The following is a 19,996-nucleotide window of genomic DNA, read 5'->3' as shown; positions in this document are numbered from 1 at the left end:
CTAGCAGTGGAAGCGGTGATGCTGCGGAAGTGCTACCTGTGGCAGTTACGTCGGTTTCTGCTGGCGTAATTGAGGGCCAATTGGCGCAGGCCGGCGTGGACGAGGCGGACGCTGTCGAGCATACAACACCACTTGCAGAAGGGCCGGGGCAGAATGTCGTTAGCCCGGAGCAAGCCCGGCGGCATTTGCATCAATTTGTTGGTGCCCTATTTCTGTCCAGACCGCCTGTTCGGAGTCAGAGACGGTTGCAATTTGATCCATTGAAAAATCCGCCTCCAGCTAATCCACTACCAGGAGTTGTGAACATGGCTGCACCACCACCCAATCCAACGGTTAAGGCTGCCAAATTTAAGGCAAAGCCTAAGGAAGACCCAGACTGTCACGTGGCTCAATTCGAGACCCGATGGCAAGCCAGTGGGTACCCTGCCCATTTTGGAGATCCGGTGAAATTGCAGCAGTTTGCCGCAACCCTGGAGGGGGTAGCAATGAGTTGGTTTAGCCAATATGGCTTGGCCCACTTTGCAGATTTCTATGCTTTGAAGGATGCGTTTTTGGCCCGGTTCAGGAAGGAGAAAACTCCTACTGATATCGTCAAAAAGATCAAGGCCATGGAACAGAAGCATCTGTTAGTGGAGGATTATGCTCAGAAGTTTCGGGGATTGGCTGCCAGACTGCAGGGTAATGAAAGACCCTCGGATGAAATGCTTGCCAGTTACTTTGTCAAAGGATTGCGGAGGAACTTGAAGAGTGCTGTTGCAAATGTGGATATTGCCGGCGGCTTTGATAACCTCGTGACAGCTGCCTCTCGGGTGGAAAAGCGCCTGGGCATTCAGAAGGACAAACGGAAGGGCAGGAAGCAGGATGACTCACAGTCGGATAGTTCGACTGAGTCAGACTCGGATAGTGAGGCCGAGTCGGCATGCTCATCTGATGAATCGGAGGATGAGAAGCAAAGTGAGAAGAAAAAGGCCTCAAGGAAGGCTAAGCAGGAAAAAGATAAAGAGAAACAGGTTAGGGAGGAGAAGGAGAAAAAGCTTCTTCACAAACTTAAAGCCTTAGGGTATGCAGCAGTCTTGCCCAAGGAGAAACAGTACTGCCATATCTGTGAGAAGGACGGCCATCTTACGAGTGCCTGTTGGTACAACCCCAACTACAGAGGCAAGGTGCCACCCAATGTGGTTCAGAGAGCACCACCTCAGCAAGTTGCAGAGGCTAATCCGGTGGTTCCGACCGTTCCGCATGTTCCCTATAATAGGCCTCCAAGACCATATGCTCCAAGACCTAATTGGCAGGGGCAGCAAGGGTTTCAGAGGGGACCTCAGGGTGTGCCACTGTGTGATTACTGTGGAAAAGACGGGCATCGAATTGGTCCGGCCTGTGCATTATGGTGTAAGCATAGGGAGGAAAGAGGGAGACCTGTCATTCGATTCAATGAGGGGAATCGGGGTCAGGGACCTCCCCAGAACCAGCAGCCAGAGTCACATGGGGACGGGGGACGGGGACGGGGGACGGGGACGGGGACGGGGACGGGGACGGGGAAGTGCCGTCCCGGGGACGGGGTCGGGAACGGCAAAAAAAAACCTCTTTTTTAAAAGCAATTTAGGAGTTGTATGCATGACATACATATAGAGACACACTTTGAACAAAATTTTACACCGAATAGACAAAAAAACAAGAGTCATTTTGAGCAAAATGCGCTAATAAAACATCGATGGCACACTGATTATGTGATTGATAGTCTGATAGATACAAAGAGATAAGTACATGCCTCATGGGCAGTGAGGGTTACAAAAAAGAGTGGGTACAAAATAGGGATACTAGATAGATCACAATAGATCATGGCCATTGGCAGTGGGCACAAAAAAGGTGAGATGGCTCAAGGCTCAAGAGTCAAGCCTCAAGCTCCTGAAGTGCTAGCCTGACGGGAGGCTTGGAAGTCGAAGTCGTCGATGCCATTTGACGCCTCCTCCTCCCCCTCAGGCTGTGGCTCCTCCTCTACCTCCTCAAGATGCTCCTGAGCTGCAGGATCCTGCTGTGCCATCTCCCATTCGGTGAAGGGATCCGCCTTCCCTGTTGCTGTCGCACATAGCATGCGCAAGTTAGCGCTCACAAAAACCAAATCACTTGCCCTTTGCACTTCAAGGCGGTTCCTCTTCTTAGAGGCAATGTGACTGTAAACGCTCCAAAGTTGCTCCAAGCAACTAGAGCTCACAGCCTGGCTAAGGATGCGAATAGCCAAGCGCTGCAACTCCGGCCCATCTGATCCGTAATCCTCCCACCAAAGAGGAGACCCAATCTTGAGGCGGTCAAGCTGTGCATCTAAACATCCAAAAGATCCCTGCCGCGTCCTGTACTGAGATAGCTGGTCTCTGATCTTCCGCCTGATGGTAGGGTCGGGCTCTAAGCGCTCCAAAATGATCCGCCATCCCCTGCTTACTTCCTTGTCGGCCTCTTGCTTTCTGCCCTGGAACTCTGGATCAACCACAAAGGCAGCCGCATGAAGAGGGGAGTAGTAGGAGTTCCACCTGGACTCACATAATGAGTGGATCTCCTCAAACTCGGCCCTGTCTGGCACAAGCTGCTGGAGTGACTCGATCATGCGATCCATGGCCTCATAGACCTTGCCGATACATGGTTCACGGCCGTCAATGACTCGTAGAAGGTGAACAATAGGCTTGACCAAGGCATCAAGTGTCTTCACCTTCTCCCACCAAGCGGCATCATCGGCGCGATCTCGGCATGTTCTCCCTGTTGCCGATTTTGACTGCGGCATGGCTAAAAATTCATCACTAAGGAAAAGCCCTCTTAGGGCTCCGCCACATGTAGACAAGCGGCCTAGCATGAGGAAGTTGTATGCAAACCTTGTCTCAGAATACTTGAGGAGGGAAAGAGTGCTCCTTTTAGAGAACTCATGTCGCAGCCTTTGGTGGTTGAGGACAAAGGATACAAGCTGGTTAGCCTCCTCAATGGTGGGTGCAATCCATGGCAAGGCACCTATGTCTTTGAGGAGGTTGTTGAGACAATGGGCCATGCAAAAAGAAACTGTGATGGATGGATACATTGACTCAATAATGCTCCCGGCTGCCCTATTTGACGCCTCTCCATCCGCCACCATGCCGACCACAAGCTCCGGCCCAATGACCTCGATCGTGGACGCCCATTCCGCGGCAAGCACATCCACGGCCTTCCCAGTGCCACTCGCATCATGTGACTCGATGAAGTACACTTTGCCCCTTGAGTAGGCCACCACTCCATGGATGGAGCGCTTGCGCGTGTCACTCCATCCGTCTACAATGAGAGAGACTCCGTTAGTCTCCCATGTTGCCTTTGTATCCGCCGCCGCCTGCTCAACGGCCAACTTCTCCCTATCAAGCAAAGTGGTGCGAATCTTTTCCGATGAAGGTGGCACATAAGAGGGGCCATATTCCCCGATCTTTGTGGCCATCTCACGGAAGTAAGGAGACCTATTTCAAGTAAGGAAAACCATGTAAATGCTTTGAAGCATGAGACATTAAAAAAAAAAAGAGTGAAGAAAATTGAGTCTCGACTCTCACCGTGCCGCTTGAAACGCAATGTGGTCGTGGTAGAAGAACCTAGCCACCGACCTATCCACCTCATCCTTCAATTTTGGGTTCCAATTCTCGTTAAGAGTGGATTGACGGCGGATGGGAATGGAGGCACCCGATGTGGATGGAGTGGACTTGAATGGTTGAGAGCTTGAAGCAAGATTTGGGTTCCTCTCCACCTCCATTCGCGTCGGTTGCTCTCGTGCTCTCACCACATCATGAGGATCAACGGCAACATGTCGCCCTCTCTTTGCCGCCTCGGCCACCTCATAAACCTTGAGCTTCTCAAGAAGCTCCGCTCGCTTCTCAGGAGTAACACGTGCGCAAAATTGCACTTGATGACCGGCCTCGTGCAAAAAGTGAGCTCGCACTTTGTTGGCGCCGCCACTTCTCTTGTAGGAACAAAGCTTGCAATTCCATGCCCTTGAACCACCGCCCACTCCACGACTAGCGTAGTGGACCTCATCCCACCATGACCATGTGTGCACCGCCGGCCTCCTTCGTGAAGAGCCCGCAACGGAAGATGTGGCGGCGGCGCCTTCACCTTGAGATGCCATGAATGATGAATAGTGTGAGAGAGAGGGAAGAAGGGTGCAAGAGAGAGAGAGAGAGAGAGAGAGAGATGGCTTGGAAGTTGGAGAGAGAGAGAGATGGCTTGGAGAGAGAGAGAGAGAGAGAGAGAGAGAGAGATGGCTTGGAAGTTGGAACTTGGCACAACTTGGCACAACTTGGAGAGAGATGGATTTGGAAGCTTGAGCAATGAGGCTTGAGAAACGAGTGTGGGTGCAATAGAGACTGTGCCTTTTTTTATAGCTGGAATTCTGCCCGTTTCCGCCCGTTTCCGCCCGTTTCTGGCCGTTTTTCTGCCCGTTTCTGGCCGTTGGAGACGTCCCCTCACCGCGTCCCCTTCCCGTCCCGCGTTTCGGGAACGCGTCCCCGGGACGCCTGCAGGCGTCCCCGTGCTGCACGGCGTCCCCCGCACGTCCCACGCGTCCCCGGCCGTCCCCGTCTCCGCGTCCCCGCGTCCCGCGTCCCTACGGCCCGTCCCCGCGTCCCCGTGTGACTCTGCCAGCAGCAGCAGAGACCTCCAGCTCAAGCAAATGCCATCCTGATAGAGATGGTGGGAGATAAAGCAGCGGGGGCTAGCACGGGGGTTTCACATCTTCAGGGTGTGCCGCAGCAGTTCCAAGTGCTGGAAGCTTCTAGCTCTGTTGATGCGCAGGGTGAGTGCTCCACGGGTATGCTCGTTGGGGATTGTAAGGGGCAAGATTTAGTGGATACTTTGGCTGTTACCCGTGCAAAGGGTAAGGGACCTATCAGTTGGGAGGACCAGGAGGTGGTTCGTAGAAAAGTTTCCAGTCAGGTTCAGAAACTCCAGCAGAAGCAGCTCCCGGTGGAACCGATGGAGCCACTGCTAAAGGCACAGTTGTCGGAGGAACCGATTCCAGCCCAGCCACCTTGTGATCCACTTCTAGGAAAGATTGCGGTGGTCCATTCCGATCCAGTTCCTAAGGTAACTGAAACAGTACCAGGTTCTGGGGATCTATTTAATGCACTAATGCATGCGCCTATTCAGATTTCCTTGGATCAGCTGTTAAGCATGGTACCGGCTTTCCGGGAACAGCTGTTGGGGAAGCTGCAGGAGCCAGTTCCAGCGAAGATGGTGGAGGATCAAGCCCCGTTTGTGGGAGTTTCTCAAGCTGAGTCCGCAGATGTGGATTTTCAAGTCCCAGTGATTAAGGTGGCATTCCACGGGCACAAGTTTGAAGAGGTTTTACTGGATGGGGGTTCCGGAGTCAATATTCTACCGGAGACCGTTTACCTCCGTATGAAGTTGGGAGCGTTAGCACCAGTACCTTTTCAAGTAAGGATGGCAGATCAGAGGCGACTTCAACCTTTGGGGATTCTCAAGAATCAATCTATTAAGGTGGGTGGTCTGTCGTTTCTTGTGAATTTTGTGGTGCTCCGGATGCAGGATAGCGGGTCTGCCTATGCCATGTTGCTAGGCCGCCCCTGGTTTAGCAAAGCTGAATTCCCTGCGTCAAGCGCTGGCTGAGATGGGGCGTTCGATGCCGCTTAAGGTGGTTCCTGTGGAGCGCTCTTCTCCCCGGCGACTGCGTCAGCAACCCGCCGCCAGTAAGGAGTTTTCTGTTCGTGCGTCTGTAGAGGCTGATGAAGATTTCGAGCATGAGGATGCGCTGTCTGCTGAGGTAGGGGGGTTGGAAGCTACTACTTTGCAGGCTTTAATGGATCCTTTCTTGGATTTTTCTGTTCATCTGGATCTGTCCGAGGCGGTGACTACTCAGTGGTTGCAGACCATTGGGTTATGGGAGTTTGCATCTTTGCCGTGGTACAGATGGCGGGAGAATGTTTATGCCAAAACGCAGTTGGAGGTGATTCGTAAGAGGAATGGTTACCTCTCTGCGATTGTGGGTTTGACACCTCAATTGATAGCAGAAGTGTTTCATCTCCATTATGAAGAAACTGTGGCTGTGGCAAAGTGTTCGGATGTGGCCATGAGGAAGGAATTTGGGCTTCCACAGGGGTCTCGAGCCTATTACATGGTGAAGAATGTCGCTGAACCCCGTCGTCAGCATTTAAGATGGTACCTTGAGCGAATTTGTCAGGTAATTAAATTGGAATACATGTCAAAAGACAATTTTGCACCTTTGCTGTATGCTGAGAAAGGGGGGAAAGTTAGTTGGGCTTCTTTGGTGCACACTAGAATTCTGCAGGAGGTGGAAATCACTGATAAGAGGAAGTCTCAAGTCACTTCTCGGCTGTCGGCGTTCTTAGCAGCTTTGTTTGAGAAGGTTCCTATGATTTCTGCCAGCAAATTGCCTCTTTTGCCGCCTCAACCAGGTTTTTCTGGGGGTGTGCATGGTGGTCCTGAAGAACCGGGTCAGGTTGACGTTGTCCCGGAGGGGGCAGTGGATTCTCCATTGGGGTTTGAGCATCAGCCAGACAAGATGAATGTGTTTCAGGATTTGGTGGAAGCAGGCTATACTCGCTCCGAAGCCAAGGAGGTGTTGGTCTCACCAGATGTTCCGAAAGGGCTAGATTTGTTGCATCAGGCCACAGAGTCTGTTGGTACTGATCCATCACTAGTTTCAGTGGGTAAGAAATTCACTTTTAGCAAGAAAAGAAAATTGGATGTGGATTCATCTGCGATCCAAGCTGTGGTAAAGACGATGGACTTTACTCCTGTTAAGTCAAATCAGTGGGATTCCGTTTTAGTCATAGCCAAGGAAGCAGAACAGAGTGTTCAGAGTGGAGAGTTGCAGGATGTGCTCTGGTCTTTGACTAAGGTCCAAGAGTATGTTCGGAAGCAGGAGAGTAGTATTGCAGATTGGAAACACCAGGTTCGGGTAATCCAGGAGCAGTCGAGATCAGAAGCTACTTATCAGCTTAAAGTCCAGCATCAGGAGGAGGAGTTAGTGAAAACTAAGATGTTGTTAGTTCAGGCTCAGGAGGCAGTGGTTAAAGAGAAAGACCAGGTAGCAGAGTGTCAGAGAAATTTGGTGAAGACAAAGATGTCGTTGGGATTGTTTAAAGAATGGACAAATCAATTACAGGAGAAGATGCATATGGAGTTGGCTGTATTGTCTGAGCAAAATGTGGGTTTGCAGGTGGAGAATCAGATGTTAGCCCAACGTATTCAACCATTGTTGGCTATTGAAAGACAGATGTTATCTCAGAGTAATGAAGATGTGGAGGGAGTGTTAGTTTCAGAGTCTGATTTAGCAGTGATTAGGCGGAGCTTAACTGAGGTGGGAGTCAAGCTGTGGCAAGGTATCCGAGATCGGATTGAAGCCTGGGTGATGAAGCCATTTAATACATTAAGTGGAGCTTTCATTTCTGAATCTGAGCAGATATTGTTGGATCAAGTAGCAGGTTTACAGTCTGAAAAGGATGCTTTGATGTTGAAATTGTTGGAGTTTGAGAAGCAAGTTCAAGCCATGTGTTTTATGGAGTTGCCTAATGAGGGACAGTTGGATACAAAGCAGGCTACTGTGGGGGATCATGGACAAACTGTGGAGATTATGTCGGAGGTTGAAAAGGAAGCAGTTGGCCAGGCTGAAGTCATTCAGATGGTGTCACAGGATATAATGCCTGCAGATCAGATTGCTGTTCCAGTCGTCAATCTGGAGCCGGTGGAAGATTCAAAGACTAAAGATGATCCGCCGAAGCCGTTGGAGCCGGTGGTGTTACCTCAGTAATTTATGCGTTTTTCTAGTGTTTTAGGAATTCTAGTTTAGTAGGATTTTGCTTTCAGTTTGCAGTTGTGTTTTCTTTTTGAAGCAATGTAAAGACAATGGATGGTTTGATCAGGGATTTATGGGTCCGAGTCGGGTTTTCTTGAAAACCCAACCACCGGGCTGTGCCATGTGTTAGGGGTTAACTTTACCTAAGTTGGAATATCCGAATTCTATGTATGTGAATGATCCTTTTGGGTAGTTGCTTAGGAATTCGTGAGAAGGGAGAGATATGAAGAGATGTAGTTAGTTGATCATGAGAAGGCGCATAACGGATATTCAGAATTGTAGAAGATGAAGAAGCGGAAATGTAATCCCTTACATGATTATGACATGAATGAATTCTGATCATCTGTTCAGGGTTATTGTGTGTAGCGGATTTTCTGTATGATGTTTTGTATTCCGTTTTGCTGTTATGATTTTCTGCTAAAGGGAATGTCTTTGTGCTAGTGTTTGTTCTTTTATGAGATTTCCATTACCAAGTATCAGGCATTTAGTGCCCAGATACAACCTCCGTACCCAATGACCATCATTTGCAGGTTGCTGTCCAGCCTGCATATCACCCATTGGTGGCTCCTGTTCCATGCCATAAGGCTGAAAAATCATGCCCGGTATATCCTCTAACTGTGGTATATCCATAGGGATATCTTCTGCCATCTCTGGCTGTCCATTTGGACCATTTTCAGCACCATTTAAGGGCTGGTTTTCCTGCTGTAATGGCTGATTTACAGCCCTTTGTTGTTGTCCATGATGTCCATCATCATCAAAGATGACTCTGCCAGGCTCTTGTTGCCTTGCAGGCTCCTTATACATGCATGTTTCATCAAAAATGACATCATTGCTGCGTATAATCTTTCTATTCATGGGATCCCAAAGTCTATACCCCATTTCACCTCTGTCACCATATCCTAGGAATATGCATTTGTGAGACTTAGGATCAAGTTTGGTGCGCATTTCCCTGCGTATGTGCACGTACGCAACGCAACCAAACACTCTCAAGTGCTTGTATGACGGAGGCTTCCCTGTCCATACTTCCTCTGGCACTTTCCCACCAAGCCTCGTGTTAGGTGACCTGTTTATAAGGTGAACGGCTGTCATAACAGCTTCAGCCCAAAAACCATGAGGTAATGCAGCATGTGACAACATAGAACGGACCTTCTCCTGTATGGTCCTGTTCATCCTCTCTGCTGTCCCATTTTCTGGAGGATCATAAGGAGTAGAGAGCTCCCTCTTGATGCCTTTAGCATCACAAAAGTCCTGAAACTGTTTGGACATGTACTCTCCACCATTGTCGGAACGCAAAGCCTTCAGTGTTTTGCCAGTTCGATTCTCAACAAGAGCAACAAACTTCTGAAACACTGAAAATGTATCACTCTTCAAACGAAGAGGATAAACCCACACCTTGCGTGTGGCATCATCTATAAAAGACACAAAATATTTTGCCCCTCCCAAAGAAAGCTGAGGCATATCACATACATCTGTATGCACAAGCTCTAACTGAGCATCTTTCTGTCCAAGAGCTTTCTTGTGGGGGCACTGTAGTTGCCTGCCATATATACAATGCTCACAAAACTGAAAACTTGAAAACTTTAGAGAAGGCAAGTAACCCAAACGAGACAATTGCTCCATTCCTTTGACACTCATGTGTCCCAACCGGCTATGCCACATAGAGATTTCCGACAGCTCGGTTGCATTTACATTAGCATGGTGACAAACACCTGCATGCATAAAGTAAAGAGTGTCCACCTTAGAGCCTCTGGCAACAACCAGTGATCCCTTACTAATTTTCCACTTTCCACTACCAAATGTGGTAACATAATCAGCATCATCAAGCTGTCCAGTAGAAAGCAGATTCTTCTTGATCTCAAGCACATGCCTGACATCATGGAGCATAAGCTGTGAGCCAGCTGAAAATACAAGCCTCACATCACCTCTGCCAAGAATCTTGCATGCATGGTTATCACCCAAATAAACCACTCCTTCATTGCCAGCAGTATACCTGACAAACAAGTCTCTGCAACCTGTGACATGAAAGGAGGCACCTGAATCAATGATCCATGAGTGCATACCATGACCACCTGTAAGAAGTGAATGGGCAGCAAGTGAAGAAGTAAATAGGACCTCATCCTCACTGCCACCTGCATGTGACACATTGATTTCTTCAATCTTGACTCCACTTTTGTCCTTTGGCTTTACATCTTTGGCTTCATCCTTCTCTTTATCTTTGCCTTTTCCCTTTTCTTTTTGATCATTTTTCCATTTGTAGCATTGCTTTTTAATGTGTCCCTTCTTGCCACAATAATGGCATTCCAAATCCTTTGTGGAGCGAGACTTGCTCCTTCCCCTTTCTTGGCTTTTCTCCCTTTGCTGGGATCTCCCACGTGCATTCATTGCATTGGACTTTCCAATAGAGTTGTTTTTCCTGTTCATCTCTTCTTGAAGAAGAGCACCCTCAACATCTGCATATGACAGCATAGCATGCGAATTGCTAGTGGCTGTCCTGAATGTGTCCCAACTCTCTGGCAAAGTGCATAACAGAAAAGTGGCTTTGAACTCATCGTCCATTGCCAACTTTTGATTAATGACCTGGCTGACAATACCATTAAACTCATTTAGATGGGCTGTCATAGACGCCCCTTGCTTCATCTAAAGACCTATGAGTTTCTTCAACCAATACACTTTGCTTGAGGCACTTTGTTGGGCATACAAGTCCTGCAATCTCTGCCACATTCCCCAAGCTGTCTTCTCTTCACGAATGCTGAAAAGTAATGAGTCTGACACAGACAACATGATAGTAGATCTTGCCAGCTCATCCATATCTTCCCACTCTTCAGCAGTAAGAGAAGCGAGCATTACACCCCTTTCTTTGATAGGCTTGTGCTGCTTTTTCTGGAGCAACACATTGTAGCACTGGGTTTGCCAAATATCATAGTTATGCGAGCCTTCAAGCTTCTTGATGTGAAGCAATGAAGAGCTCTCACCTGTGGTTGCCATAGCAATATGCAACCTGTCAATGCCTGATTCCCTGCAAAAATGTGCAAACACTGCACCAAAAGCACACAAAGTGCTCACTGTTGTTCTCCCAAGCTTTATCTCCCATTGCGGAAGCACAAATGCAACTTTTCTCCCACTTTTTGTGATGGAAACACCAAAATCTGGTTGCTGCAGATTTTGGACAGCACCTAAATGTGCTCTGTTGCCCTTCCAAAGTACTCTACAGCAGTACTAAGTGCTCGCCAATGATGTACCAAACCTGTACCGGCAAGTACAGCAGCTGAAATTGAACCTTTTGGTCACTCAAAACAGTGTACAGCCATGCCAAAACATGCACAAAGCTGTGCCAAATCTGTACCAGCAGGTACAATAGTAATAAATGCTCTTCTGGCTGTCCAAATGAGTGAAAATCAGACTTTTACAGTCCCGAACACTGCATACAACAGTCCCGAACAGAAATTGGGCAAAAGCCCCTTGACTGCAAGCTGATTTTTGAGGATTCAAGGCATAAATGTCTTGCCTGCTGCTTTGCCAAGCTCAACAAGCATACGGAATCTTGGCCATATCAGCCCTGTCTCTATCTGACTGTGGGCTGTCCATAGCACTGAGTTTCACATATGGAGGCAAAGGACCAATGATGTACCAAACCTGTACCGGCAAGTACAGCAGCTGAAATTGAACCTTTTGGTCACTCAAAACAGTGTACAGCAATGCCAAAACATGCACAAAGCTGTGCCAAATCTGTACCAGCAAGTACAATAGTAATAAATGCTCTTCTGGCTGTCCAAATGAGTGAAAATTAGACTTTTACAGTCCTGAACACTGCATACAACAGTCCCGAACAGAAATTGGGCAAAAGCCCCTTGATTGCAAGCTGATTTTTGAGGATTCAAGGCATAAATGTCTTGCTTGCTGCTTTGCCAAGCTCAACAAGCATACGAACTTGAAAAGCCCCTTGATTTAAGATCAATTTCTGATCATACATGGTACATTGACGCACATGAAGGCATCCAGAGTGTTCACGATGCTTCCCCCTGGCCACATATACATCCAAATAATGAAAGCCCCTTGATTTACAGGCACATTGAGTGCTTGTAAGGCATCAACACATTGTCCACAGCATCAACTGCGATTGCCTGCATGCAATTCAACCAAATCGGCACAAAAGCCCCTTGATTTGCACTGCAATTTTGCCCAAATGTGCGATTTTTCACATCATACATCATGTATGAGTGCTTAATTGCACAATTACATCAAAAGCCCCAAATTTCGACATCCAATTTCCTGCAAATTGATCCTGATTGTGACCAATTTCTTGCAAATTGATCCTGATTGTGACCAATGTCACCCAATTTTGCCAATTTTGCTCAAAATTGAGCAATTCGACACCTGTATCTGCTCAATTGTTGATTGTACTTGCTCAATTGCAAATCCCAAAAAAAAATTGAGGAAAATACCTTGTAATTTTTTGATTTTTTCTCTGATTTGCAGGCGGGTTGATGAATTTGGTGCTGATGCTTATGCAGTTGCTGCTGCAATTGTGATGTTTGATTGCAGGTGCTCGTTGCTGATTGCAGACATCTGATGCTCTGTTGCAGAAGACGGTGATGAAGCTGCTGTAGAGAAGGGACTGCACACGTGTTGGGGAGAGTCGCCAAGTCGCATGCTAGAAGACTAGAAGGAAGGCGGCAGAGAGGGGGCGGCGAGTTGGAGAGACCTGCTCCACCTGCTTTGCCTGGTTCGCTCGTTGTTGAGCGCCTGGCGCCAAGTCGAGTTTTCCTTCGTCGTCTCCGCCTAGCTCACTTACGCGCTACACTTTTGCCACGTATTCGCCTAGCGCCAGCCTTCGCTCACGCTTCGCCTGGCTGCTGTGCGCTTCGCTCGCCTAGCGCCTTCTACACCCCGTGCGTGCTCTTGCGCTTCTTCTCCAGTCGACTTTCACTTCACAGTCAGTCGCTAACTGACATGCCTTTAGCCACTACAAAGGTCTGTTGCAGCACAACGTCACTTCGCCTCTCTGCTGAAGGAGAAAAGGCTGCCCTCGACTCCTTCTCTTTCCGCCCACCTGCCTGCGAATAGTTCAACACACGCAGCAAATGAATTCCAGTTGAATTCCAGCGATGCAGCACTTGAGAACAAAACCCTAAAACCAGGGCTCTGATACCAGTTGTGTGGGAGAATTAGGGTTAGGTTAAGAGTTCATGTGTGGGAGACATACACAGAGAAGCAAGGGAGAGAGAGAGAGAGAGAGTTGTGGGGATAAGTCAACTCATCAATAGCATGAGTGTGTGACTCCCCTATCACACATGTATATTGCACTAGTACACATAGTGCACTTAGTACATTAAAAGTACTAAGTGTACTATGTACTATAACTTATGGGCTTGTACACACTATAAGGGTGGGCATAACGCCTTTACCCCAACACGGGCTTTCCAGGACTAGATGGTGGATAGCTTGCCAGTAGATGGCAGCAGTTGGCAGGAACTTTCCAGTACTGATGTTGGTAGTTCTTGTGTTCGTCAGTCAGAGGAAACTGAACAGGTCACTTATGCTCTGATGTCTCGTCGTGTTCGGGACAAAGAACCTCCAGTAGATGAGGATGTTCTTTCCACGGGGACCTTTCGGAAAGCCAGGCAGGTGGCAGGTGCTTACTTGCAGAAGGAGGTGGTTTCTCCAGGCTTTGTGGTTCCGGATTCAGAGGGGGTGGTTGACAGGTTTCATCAGGTTTCCAGGACTTGTTTTTGCACCGTAACAGGTGTGATCCTTGTGAGCGGTGTGATGTCTCTGTGACTCAGAAGCTGTATGGTTCATTGATCTGGTTGATGGACACCAGATTGGATGGGAGCTTCCTGATGAGGCAGTTGAGCTCATGGTTGCGGATGACTCTTTGGGAGGCAGGATTGCGTTTCCTGTGGTTTCTGCGGCATGCGAAGGATCATGGACTCTTGTACACAGGAGGGGGATTGTTGGATGGAGTCCGACTCCACGGTTGGAGTGATTCGGATTGGGGAGGAGATCCGGACACGAGGAGATCTACTTTAGGCCCAGGAGCAGTTTTATGGAGCAGTAAGATGCAGTCATCTTTTGCCTTGTCGAGGACAGAGGCAGAGTATCGGGCTGCTTGTGATGCTGCTTGTGAGGTGGTGAGGATGCAGAGGCTGCATTGCAGGTTTGGGCTTCCACTGGAGGAACCCATGGTCATCCAGAGGCACTTTGTTCGTGAACAGATGGTTGCTGATGACATCTTGCTGGAGTTCTGTTCAACGGAGGACAGTACGGTGGACCTCTTCACGAAGTCGCTATCTCAGGATTTGCTCAGGCGGCACCCCAGCTCCCAGTGGTTGGTTACACAGCCAGGAGTTGAGAGGGGGTGTTAGAAGTCATCTCCTGTGTAGATTTATACACCAGGGCTTTTGTTGTGGGTGTGCCCGCCCTTATCAGGTGTTTTATCATTTTTCCTCACTCGCATTTTTTTCCTATTTTTTCCATTTTTTCTATGGCTTGGGTGGCCTCCGTATGGTGGCAGGGGAGCATTTATGCTGGCCGACTGAATCTGTTCTGGCCGACTCACTGTAGCTGGCCGACTGGTTGTTTTACTGGTCGTGGAGATTCAGGACCAGTCGACTGCCTGTAGCACAGGCCGACTGGTCTATGGGGCCATATAAATAGGCCCCCAGCCCCCCATTCCATTGTGTATCATATTCGGGATCTTCTTGTGTATATCAGAGCAGAGTTACACGCCTACTTCTCTCTCTCTCTCGTGCTATTTTTCTGCATGCGTTTTTGCTCGTGTTCCCAGATCTGGTCGTCATCTCCGCTGCGTATTCTGACAGGGAGTTGGTACCGAGGCCGTCGAAACGGTCAGTCATTGGTGTCAAATGGGTCTTTAAGACCAACTATGCGTCTGATGGGTCGGTGGACAAACACAAAGCCAGACTTGTGGCTAAAGGTTATGCTCAGCGGCCAGGCATCGACTACGAGGATACCTTTGCACCGACAGCACGGATGTCCACGATTCGGACCGTTCTTGCCCTTGCTTCTTCTCAGAGGTGGCTCGTGTATCAAATGGATGTAAAATCTGCGTTCCTTAATGGTGACCTGCAGGAGGAGGTGTATATTGAGCAGCCTCCAGGCTTTATTGTTCCAAGATCAGAAGGAATGGTTTACAGGTTACGTAAGGCCTTGTATGGTCTTAAGCAGGCTCCCAAGGCTTGGAATCAGAAGATTGATTCCTTCTTTGCTCGGACTGGATTCGAGAGATCGGTTGCAGATCCAAACCTGTATCTCTTTCGGAAACGCGGCATGGTCACGATTATCATCCTTTATGTGGATGATCTCATTCTCACCGGCAGTCATGTGGAGCACATTGGAGTGACGAAGGTTGCCTTGTCAAAGGAGTTTGAGATGACCGACTTAGGCTTACTCCACTTCTTTTTGGGATTGGAGATCTGGCAGACCCAGAGGGGGTTTTTCGTCTCTCAGCAGCGGTATGTTCATGAGTTGCTTGAGGCCTTTGGGATGGAGAACTGCAAGCCTATTACTTCATCGATGGACCCGAACACAAAGTTAACCGTTACTGATCCTTGTGAGCCAGTTGATGCCTCGCAGTACCGGAAGTTGGTTGGTTCATTGATCTGGTTGCTGAACACTAGATTGGACTTGAGCTTCTCTGTGGGGCTGTTGAGCTCTTTTATGCAGACGCCATTGAAGTCTCTCATTGGGACGCAGGATTGCGGATCTTGCGGTATCTTTAGAGTACAAAGGATCTAGGACTCTTTTACACAGGAGGGGATGGAGTCAGACTCCAAGGTTGGAGTGACGCAGATTGGGGAGGAGATCCAGACACGAGGAGATCTACTTCAGGATACAGTTTTACCCTCGGCTTAGGAGCGGTTTCTTGGAGCAGCAAGAGGCAGCCAACTATTGCCCTCTCTTCGACAGAGGCAGAGTACCGGGCTGCTTGTGGTGCTGCTTGCGAGGTTGTGTGGTTGCGGAGGCTGCTAGGCGAGATTGGGTTTCCACAGAAGGAGCCCTCAGTCATCCAGTGCGATAACCAGAGTTGTATAGCTATTGCTCGGAACCCGGTCTTCCATGCCCGGACCAAGCACATAGAGATACAGTATCACTTTGTACGTGAGAAGATCTTGGCTGGTGACATCTTGCTACTTTATTGTTCGACGGAGGACAATGCGGCGGACCTCTTCACGAAGTCTCTACCTCAGGCTACGCTCAGGCGGCACTCCAGCTCCCTTGGGTTGATTTCACAGCCAGGAGCTGAGAGGGGGTGTTAGAAGTCATATCTTGTCTATTTTTATACACCAGGGTCTCTGTTGTGGGTGTGCCCGCCCTGTATAGGTGTTTTATCATTTTTCCTCACTCCCCGTATTTTTTCTCCATTTTTTCCCATTTTTTCATGGTGTGGATGGATGCCACATGTTGGAAGGAGCCCATGGTGCTGGCCGACTGCACCTCATGTGCTCCTGGTGGTTGGCCGACTACCTATGCTACAGTCGTGGAGATATTCTATGCTGGCCAACTTGTTTTACACAGTCGTGGAGATATTCTGCTGGCCGACTGCTTTATGCAGTCGTGAAGAGCCTCATGCGCTGGCCGACTGCATCCATGGGACATATAAATAGGCCCCATGCTCCTCACCATTGTATCATTTAGTTTTGTGCGGGATCTTGTGTATAGAGAAGAGTTTACACGCCTATCTCTCAGTGTCTCTTGTGCTGTCTATTTTCTGCACTCTACTTGCTCTTGTGGACCCAAGTTTGGTTATCATTTCCGCTGCATATTTTGACAACCAATTGGGTGGCCAAATGGTGACATCTCCCCCGGCTTCTAAACAGTTGTCCGCAACTGAAAAGCATCCAAATATGTTTGAAGCACATGCGGGAAATCTCTGAAGAACTCTTCATCTACCCATTTAGCATCAATGGGAAGATAGTTCTTAAACTTCACAAGGTAACGCCCGACAACTTCGCCTGTATAAAGCTGGCGTTCCTTGTGATAGACAATCTGCTCTGGTTGCAAGATCTCCTCAAGCTCATCCACTTGTGGTGGATCGTCAATGACCGTTTCACTAGGCTCCGGCCCTACATACTTGCGAAGGAGACTCACATGAAAAGCATTGTGTATATGCCAATGACTAGGTAATGCCAATTTGAAAGCCACTTCATTGATCTTCTCGATCACTCTAAAGGCCCATAGTACCTGGTTGCAAGCTTAGGATATGCACCCTCTTTGCAAGTCTTGCTTTCTCAAATTTCAGCAATACCCAATCATTCTCTTTAACATCCAATTGCCTTCTATGCTTGTCGGCAGCCTTTTTATGCTTGTCTTGTGACCTTGCAATGGCTGTCCGCACCCGAGCAAAAGCAATATCCAAGTCTCTTACATACTCATCAGCTGCAAATATCTCATCTTTTGTGCGAAGGATGGGTGGCAAAAACACCTTACCATAAACAATCTCAAACGGGGCCTTTCCCGTAGATGCATGCACCGTGTTGTTGTATGCAAATACAAGCGGTAAGTACTTCTCCCAAGAAGACTTCTGATCCGCCACAGAAGATTTCAAGAGATCCAACACGGCTGAATAACCAGCCAAAAAGAACAAGCAGCTCCTGCAACAAGGCACTTATTACTAACAAGCAAGGAAATTTCAATTTTGGCACATCCATCTAGGTATCACTGTCCAAGCTCTTAGTGGAGGTTGCTAGCACGAGGTTAATAGGAGGTAACATGAGCATGCAAAGACACCAAAGGCTAAACAATTACTGAAGTGGTACACACGTATTATGGAGAAGTCTAAGGCTCTCTTCATGATGAGTGGAGTTGTCCTTGCCATCAAAGTTCAGGCATAGCAAGCTCCCAGCCTTGTTCTCACAAATTTGCCTAGGAAATCCACTGTCAATTGGGACCTATGTATTCCAACTTGCCAATCAATGCTTTTCAACACTAATGAGAAGAATTTTGGAAATTATGGGTTGACAAATGTGACCAGGCCACATGAGTTAGAAATGCTCGATAACTCCGTGTGATTTCAGCAAATAGTACTTTGGTCCCTACCTAGCTGTCACGTAAAGAGGTCATGAGTGCTATTTTTGACGTGGGGTGCTGTTGCCATTGTAGTTTGCTTCAATGAGCTTGTACTGAGGGTGTACTATGTAGTCCTGCACCGACTTGATCTGAAGATTGAGTTTGAGATGGCATATCATGGACTTGTGTCCTAATGTTTTTAGAATTGAAGTGTGCGCGCTTACATAGAGTCTTCATTGAAATGGGAGATGTTGCAGCTTTTTGGCATGGATGATTGCAAGGAGATTGATACACGTAGGTGAGGGTCATTGCAAAGTTTTCCCAGCATAGGCTTGTTAGGACTCTTGACACTAGATTAGGCATCAGCTTTGTACACGGTCACTAGCTTGAGCCCTTGTGGTACGCATGTATCATGGAGGACTCTCAAGTCTCTCTTCATGATGAGTCGACTTGTCGTTGCCTTAGAAGTTCAGGCATCACAAATTTGTCTAGGAAATTCGTTGTCAATGGATACATATGTGTTCCAACTTGCCTGTCAAAGCTTTTCAACACCAATGAGAACAATGTTAGGAACTATTGGCTGGTAAGTCAAACAAGGCCACGTTAGTAAGAAATGGCATATCATTATATGTGTGGTTTTAAACAAATAATATGCTGCCTCCTACCTAGTTGTCTCCTGAAGAATGGTATTTTTGATTGTTATTTTTGACACGTGCTATTGCCATTGTAGTTTTCCTTTGACCATTTGGTCCTTAGGGTGTAGCCTCGTATATTGTGGACTTTTGTTTTTGGGATTGAAGTGTGTGAGTGCCTACATAGAGTCTTCATTTAAATGGGAGATAATGTAACCTCAGGCTTGGATTGGTGCAATGTGATTATATACATAGGTAGAGGTCATTGTGAAGTTCTTCCACAATGTATAGGAGGCTTGTTGGGACACTAACACTAGACTAGGCATTGACTTTGCACATGGTGTCAGTGGTCACTAGCTTGACCCCTTGCTTCTAAAATTTATGGAGTACAAGCTTGGAAGATTGTTGAGTTAGCATTGCATTAGCATTAAGCATGTTTGCTCGGAAATGACTTGCATGCTTGACCTTGTTTTCCGATGTGGACATTGGATGGATTTCAATGCTTGTGAATGTCCATGGGGCTGTGGACTCTTGGAACCTTCGGGAGCGTGTACATGAACGTGTCAAGGCGTGATAGGTGAATTGAATTTTATGGGCTTTGTACGTAGCAAACATGATTCCAAAGCCTGTTTTATTCCTATTAAGGTTTTCTAATCAATGTGTAAGTGGTAGGTTAACATGAAACTTAAATGTGATGGAAAATTCAAAACAAGGGTAGACCTTAGCTAATTACTAGCGTGGAGGTGTGTCATCGGGCGTTTCGGAAACGCTCCGTAGGAAACATGTTAGAAACGTTTTGATGTTTTTATTTTTCAAAAACGTTTCATACAATAAAGGGGTCAAAAAAGCCTATTTTAGCCTTGTATATACAAAAAGTGATTTTTTTTGTGTATACCATCATGTAAATGATTTAAAATTGATGCAAAAACACTAAAACACCATACAAGTGCGTGAAACATGAAATATAGTCTGTCATGTACCTGGACACTAATCTACAAATTAGGGATCTAATCCAACAGGGTTAGCCCCCCCCCCCCCCCCCCCCCCCCCCCCCCCGTGAGATTAGGGATTAGCAGGCTCATACTTGGCTAGGGTTCTTGGATTGTTTATTATAGCAAGTTAGCTATTTATAGCGTAGTTATTACTATATAAGTGAGAGCTTGGGTTATTATGAGACATAGTTGTGCGGATGCATCACTGAAGGTCTGGCTTGGACTAGTGAGGGCAAAAGGACGAAAGGACCAGATGTATGAGAGATTAGAGCAAAACCACACAGCATGAAATATGTGAGTGAATATATATATAAAGGCGAGTGCAAATATGTACAGGAGCCCTCTGATATGAGGTGACTCTGAGAAGAGAGACTAGCGCAGAGGCAGAGATGATGTCGGAGCTATTAGTTGATCACAACATATCTCACTCTACATAGGATCATCTGTTGATCACATGTATTTTCAGATGTTTTCATTTTATTTTTTCTTTCAGCTTTCCATGGCTTAGTATA

General features: G+C 47.5%; 2 protein-coding genes across 3 annotated transcripts in view; one reads left to right on the top strand and one right to left on the bottom strand.

Annotated features, from left to right (window-relative positions):
* Nucleotides 1-19,996, top strand: part of LOC147618222 (zinc finger protein BRUTUS-like) — a 110,482-nt gene that overhangs the window by 25,853 nt on the left and 64,633 nt on the right. The gene's annotated exons all lie outside the window — the stretch shown is intronic.
* Nucleotides 1,699-4,593, bottom strand: LOC147618223 (uncharacterized). Its single transcript, XM_086774670.1, has 2 exons — nucleotides 3,555-4,593; nucleotides 1,699-3,464 (listed from the first exon to the last, which is right to left on the bottom strand). Exons 1-2 carry the CDS (start codon nucleotides 4,121-4,123, stop codon nucleotides 1,898-1,900), a joined length of 2,136 nt encoding a protein of 711 aa, XP_086630796.1. The 5' UTR covers nucleotides 4,124-4,593; the 3' UTR covers nucleotides 1,699-1,897.

Source organism: Cibotium barometz, chromosome 35, assembly GCF_041138505.1.
Source record: "Cibotium barometz isolate CiBa-2024 chromosome 35, ASM4113850v1, whole genome shotgun sequence".
Taxonomy (NCBI): domain Eukaryota; kingdom Viridiplantae; phylum Streptophyta; class Polypodiopsida; order Cyatheales; family Cibotiaceae; genus Cibotium; species Cibotium barometz.
The sequence above is the reverse complement of the archived record's forward strand: the minus strand, read 5'-3'. Positions and strand labels throughout refer to the sequence as shown.